Raw genomic sequence first — 5,607 nt, 5'->3', positions numbered from 1 at the left:
TCCTGGTGGCTCTCCTCACTCGTCTATTTGTAACATTTCATTCTGAGGACAACCTGCAGATTTCCACATTTTCCATATTGCTGCTTTTCCCAAGTGATGATTTCGCGGAACTTCAGTTACTTGGAAATGTTCTTGCGTCACCCCCCCGACTTGTGGCTTCCAGTAACCTTCTGACAGGATGACCTGGGGCGTCGATGCATCTCCGTGGTGCAGTCGTAACCAGAAGCACTGATTCACCAGTGACTCATCTAGTGTTTAAAAGCAATAAAAAGGCAAAATTTCCGAAAGGGATGACTGCTTCCCACAGGGGCTGTAGAGCCATCATTACTACAAGGATGTGAAGGTGGAGCAGTGGTGGCGTTCCCCCGCCGTCCAGAAACTGGAGGCTTTTGTTCACTTCTACACCAACCGAGGTCTTGGCAGCAAAACCCCAGAGTGGAGCACAGTGGGCTTTTTATTTCTGATAAATCACAGCTGGCACTGTGTCCGCACTGTTCACTGTTGTCCCAGATCAGATTATCTCTGGTAGTGATCAACTTCTTCCTGACTCCGAACATCACTCCAAGCACATCCAGCGTGAGCCGAGCCATTGTTGGATTTAATGCTTTACCAGCCGACCTGCTCAAAAGCCGTCATTTAAGCCGTTCACCCTGCAGGGGTTTGTTGTCTTGGCTGGTCTGTGCTACTGTACATCCCCTTGTGCTTCTCTTATAGATCAGCCCTTTACCCTCCACTGAAGCTCTCGTGTTTCCTTCTGGACTAATTTAACTCGGCACGCATAAACCGCTTGTGCATTTATTTATTAACCTTCTGAACCCCAAAGCTCGTGACATCTTTTTTAAATTTTTTGATTTAAATCGACAAAATAAAAAACAAACAAAAAGAAACCGCGAGAACAGAAGCGATTGTCCGACAGTCCTCAAACCTATCATGTCAGGAAAATAACCAAAAACAAGCTTTAAACTGTATTATTTTATCATTTCATCAAAACATTTGCACCCGATGCTGTAAACAACCAACTCATCTGTGAGCAGCAAGACAGAAGTTGTGCAAGTGTTGGAATGAGCTGCAGGCAGTGTTTCCACAGAGCAGAGAGGAGACGACAAGACAAACTGAAATAAAAACATACAATAAAATATAAATGTAGCACGGCTTAAAAACAGTGACCCGATGAGGAAGTTGTTGGACGATACATTCAGCACGGTGAAACAAAAGTAGAGTTGTTCCTGTGGTCATTTTGGAGTATTGTTCCTCCATCCAAGACCCTGATGACGCCCCCATAAAAGCTTGTTCTCAGATGTCTGGATGCAAGATTCAAGGATGAAAATGAGAGAATATTGAGGCTGTTGTTGCTCCAAGTCTCAATAAATTGCATCCAATTCGAGAAAACCCGAGATGCTCCCAATCAAAAGTCTCAGAAGAAGTAGGAAAGTAAAAATATAAACATAAGTATTAATATGAAGCCAAATATAACTAAACACAATAAGTAAACACATATTCTGCTCTTGTATACGGTTTAGTAATAAAACCTGAAGCTGTGTTTGGTCCAGATAAGAACCCTGTCGCTTAATATTCAGTATCTGCCGCTACAGTGCAGTTTTACTCCATAATATTCACTTCAGGTGTGTTCAGGTCGCTAAAGTCAATCCGTCTATGTACACATTGAGTTTCCATTGACTCCTATGATTTCCTATGATGGAACCACTCAAACACATGAATCTTTGTCACAAAAAACAACAACTCATTTTGGTTCTTTCATACATGTATTATACGTTTTCTGGAAATATGACAAAAATCTTCATACAGCGTTCATAGTATTTGGATAAATGTCTTGTTTTCATAGTCGTCCACCAGCTTCTGGTTTCTCTTCGACTCCTCGTGACAGAATTGGTGCAATTAAACTAAATTTATTGTCGTTCTGACGCAGACTTGTTTCTTCTTCTTGATGGGTTTAAGTCAGGATCAGCCTAAAACCTTCATTCCAGCCTGATGGAACCATTTCTTCACCACTTTTGATGTGTGTTTGGGCTCATTGTTGAGTTGAAACACCCAACTGGGCCCAAGATCAACCATCTGAGGATGATTTTCCAGAAGGAGATAATCCATATTTTTTCATTTATTATTCAGTTTGCTTTGTGTAAAACTCCATTTGGCAGCAGAACAGCTCCAGAGCATGATGCTGCCACCTCCATGCTTGACGGTAGGTTTGGTGTTTCTGGGTTTAGAGGCTGGTTGGTCCATGTGAGCGCAGAACTTTCCTCCAGAAGACCTTTTTGGAAACTTCAGTGGAGCTTTACAGTTCTGCTTCTAGAGGAGGAACTTCTTGTTCATGCAGCTCATGTTGATGTAAAACTGCTTTTTGCTGGTTGACTCTTGACCATCCCGACCAATCGTCTCTCAGCAGCAGGTGATAGTTTGTGTTTTCTGCCTGATGGTGGCAGTAACACAACTGGACCATGAACTTTATACAAACAGATGATTTGGGATGTGAAGCTTCTCTGAAATGGCTCCCAGTGACGTTCCTGATGTGTTCAGGTCAGTGATTTGCTGTTCTGAGTTCCTCAGACTTTCCCACAGCAGTGTTTGTGGCTGACTCTATCAAACGGGCCTTTATTTAAAATAGCTCAGAGGAGTCAGTGGCTGCAGTCGATCATCATCAATCATCAATGACATGAGCTCATGCGGTCAAGTCACAATGGGATCAATTAAACCAACACGGCTGCAATCACTTTGTTTATATGTTTAATACACTGACGATAGAAATCTGTCTTTGTACATTTTTATTAAAAAGTTGAATTAAAACGCTGGAAAACAATTTTAAAAAAGGCGACGGTGTGAAAACTCTGCCCTCGAGTCCAGGAACAGCTTCGTCTTACCGAGCGTACAGCATCTCTTTTCTGGTCGCATACATGGAGCTGAGAGAAAACACCGAGTCGGCGACGACGGTGGGCAGAAAAGGGAACAGCTTGAAGAAGAACATGTCCGTCATCGACACCAGCAGGTAGCGGGGCTTGGGCCGGGTGGAGGTGAGCGCGTGCAGCATGGCGTTGATGACCAGGTCGGTGTCTTTGAAACCCGCCCTGCAGGTGGAGATGAAGTAGTCGCTGGCCAGCTCCATGTACTGCTGGTTGAAGGTCTGCTTCCTCTCGCTGTCCAGCTTCTCCCAGATGTCCAGGCCGCTCTTCATCTTCAGGATGTTGGTGGCTCGGCCGAAGTTCCCCGGCTGGATGATGCTGACCTGCAGGTGGAGGTGCACGATGAGTGAACCTGTGTGTGGATTGGGTTTGTGTGGTTCTCCAGCGTTACCGTACCTTCACGTCAAAGCTGGCCATTTCCACCCTGAGGCAGTCGGCGAACGCCTCCAGGCCTCTCTTGGAGACGCTGTACGCTGCCATGTTCAGGCAGTTGAAGAAGGCGAAGACGCTCGACACGTAAACCATCCGACCTGGAAGCACAAACCACACGTTCACGTCTGCGGCGGCGGCGACGCAGCGAAGCCCAGATAAACGTCAAACTCACCTTTGGCGGCGCGAACCAGAGGGAGGAACGCGATGGAGGTCCTGATGGCGCCGAACAGGTTGATGTCCACCATGCTGCGGAAATCTTCGATGGAGCTCCACTCGATCTCGGCCCAGTCCGAGATCCCGGCGTTGTTCACCACCGCCCACAGTCCTGGAAACCAGAAATCATTCATGTGTCACGTTGAAATGTAAACCAGAAGGTGAAAACAAGAATTTATATGACAAAAAACAAACACATAAGACGACATAAACACGTACGGAGGAACATTCCTGCCAGAAAACGTTTATCAATAATCTAAATACTTGCACTTTACAAACAGTGATCACAGAATTATGACTTCTTAAAGCAAAATTATGTCGTATTAAGTAAAAAAGTCGGACTTATTTACAATCAGAGTTCCTCAAAATTAGGATTTATTTATTTATATTTTTTATTAAAGTCCATTTTTCCCAATTCAAAATAAAGTTTTCTAATATTCTTCTATAGGACATTAACTTTCACCTTTTTCTTTTTTATTTTAATCCAGTGTTTGACTCCCAAATTCAAAAATGTTGAATTATTTGGACTTTAAATAATGTGAATGAAAATTTAAATAAAAAGAATCCAAAACAAAATGTCAGAAAACATTTGAAATTCTGACTGAATACAAGAATGAGACTTTGTAAATCAAAATATTGAGATAAATGTGAATTATATCAACTAACAATCACGATCACCTGCATTTATATTAACTTATAAAAATGTTATTTATTTCTGTATTTTTTAAAAACATTTTAATTAACTCTGGCTTTTTTCTTTGGAGCAACTTTTTCTGGAAAATAAACTTTTTTACTTAATTAAATGACTTTTAACCCCCAAAGATCAAATAAGGGGAATAAAAACAAACATTTGGACTTTAAAGGTCAAAAAATATGAAAACAAAATTTAAAAATAAATTAAAAAAAAATAAAAAGCATCTCATCATTTCACCTAAACACAGAATTGTGACTGTAAATCGGAAATTTAGATAAATTTAAATTATGTGGACGAATATTTAAGATCATTTGCATTTTAATTAATTCATTAATTAATGCACATTAAAAAAACATCAAGTTTTTACATTTTTTTTAAAGCAGCTTTTTCTTGAAAACAAAACAAACTTTTTACTTAATTAAAAAACTTTTGACTCCCAAAGACAAAACTGTTGAATTAAATGAGATTTAAATGATGAGAATGAAGACAAACATTTTAAATTTATGAAAATTAACATAAATATCATCTTATTATTTCCGCTAAAGACAGAATTCTGACTTTGTAAATGTAAATATTGAGTTTATTTAAATTAATAAACACGCTCATCTTCATTTTAATTAGATATTTCTTTCCCTCATCTGTTCAGACAGTTTTCTTGGACCCACCTTTCTGGGGCAGGTTCTCCTGGACCGCCGCCTTGGCCTTCCTCACGTCTTCATCACTGGTCACGTCCAGCTTCAGGACCTTCAGGTTCCTGGAGCTCCGGGAGACCAGACTCTGAGCTCCGGCTCCGTCCGGGTTCAGACACCCGGCGAACACCACGACGCCCTGCTGGTCCAGACTTCGGGCCAGATGGTGTCCGAAGCCGCAGTCGCATCCGGTGATGAGCACCGCGAAGCCGCCGCCGAGCTGCACGTGGCCGCCGCGGCGGGAAAACAGCTTGAGGACGAGGAGGAGCAGCAGGACGCCCAGCAGGCCCACAAACAACAGTCCATTCATGGTGGGAGACCCAGGAGGCTGCTGCGGCTCAAGAAATCGATGGAAACCCTGATAACGGTCTTTTATAGCCACAGTGTGCGGAGGGATGTGATTGGCTGAGCAGCACCACGTGGGAGACACGGTTCAGGTTTTCATGTGACTTCAAACAAAGTGAAATCAGACGTGAAGTTTCTCAGGATAAATATCATAAAACCAGACTCGGTTCTGGGTGTTTTACTTTCTTGGAAAGTTGCTTTGAACAGTTTTTATCTGTAACTTTATGAACAATTTACTGTTTTATTGCTTTTTGATGTTTTGATAAAGTCACAGAAAAAGTATGAAAAAAACGTGTAAATAAATAAAGTCCACATCAGT

The 5,607-nt window shown here is 41.9% G+C and overlaps 1 protein-coding gene across 1 annotated transcript; it reads right to left on the bottom strand.

Moving 5' to 3' along the window:
- Positions 1-2,725: 2,725 nt before the first annotated feature.
- LOC103360024 (D-beta-hydroxybutyrate dehydrogenase, mitochondrial) lies at positions 2,726-5,422 on the bottom strand. The gene is made up of 4 exons (XM_008285648.1): positions 4,920-5,422; positions 3,520-3,672; positions 3,312-3,445; positions 2,726-3,238 (listed from the first exon to the last, which is right to left on the bottom strand). Exons 1-4 carry the CDS (start codon positions 5,251-5,253, stop codon positions 2,873-2,875), a joined length of 987 nt encoding a protein of 328 aa, XP_008283870.1. The 5' UTR covers positions 5,254-5,422; the 3' UTR covers positions 2,726-2,872.
- Positions 5,423-5,607: the final 185 nt, after the last annotated feature.

The sequence above is a fragment of the Stegastes partitus genome, unplaced genomic scaffold, assembly GCF_000690725.1.
Source record: "Stegastes partitus isolate 25-593 unplaced genomic scaffold, Stegastes_partitus-1.0.2 Scaffold412, whole genome shotgun sequence".
Classification (NCBI taxonomy): Eukaryota; Metazoa; Chordata; class Actinopteri; family Pomacentridae; genus Stegastes; species Stegastes partitus.
Note: the sequence above shows the minus strand (reverse complement) of the source record. Positions and strands in the feature narration are given on the sequence as shown.

Bases quoted from the DNA above. Each gene is read 5' to 3' on its own strand.
- LOC103360024 (XM_008285648.1), bottom strand. From the start codon at position 5,253: ATGAATGGACTGTTGTTTGTGGGCCTGCTGGGCGTCCTGCTGCTCCTC. The intron at 3,673-4,919 runs GTGGGTCCAAGA...TCTGGTTTCCAG, and splicing joins GGAGAACCTGCCCCAGAAAG to GACTGTGGGCGGTGGTGAAC. The intron at 3,239-3,311 runs GTACGGTAACGC...CTCCACCTGCAG, and splicing joins TGGCCAGCTTTGACGTGAAG to GTCAGCATCATCCAGCCGGG.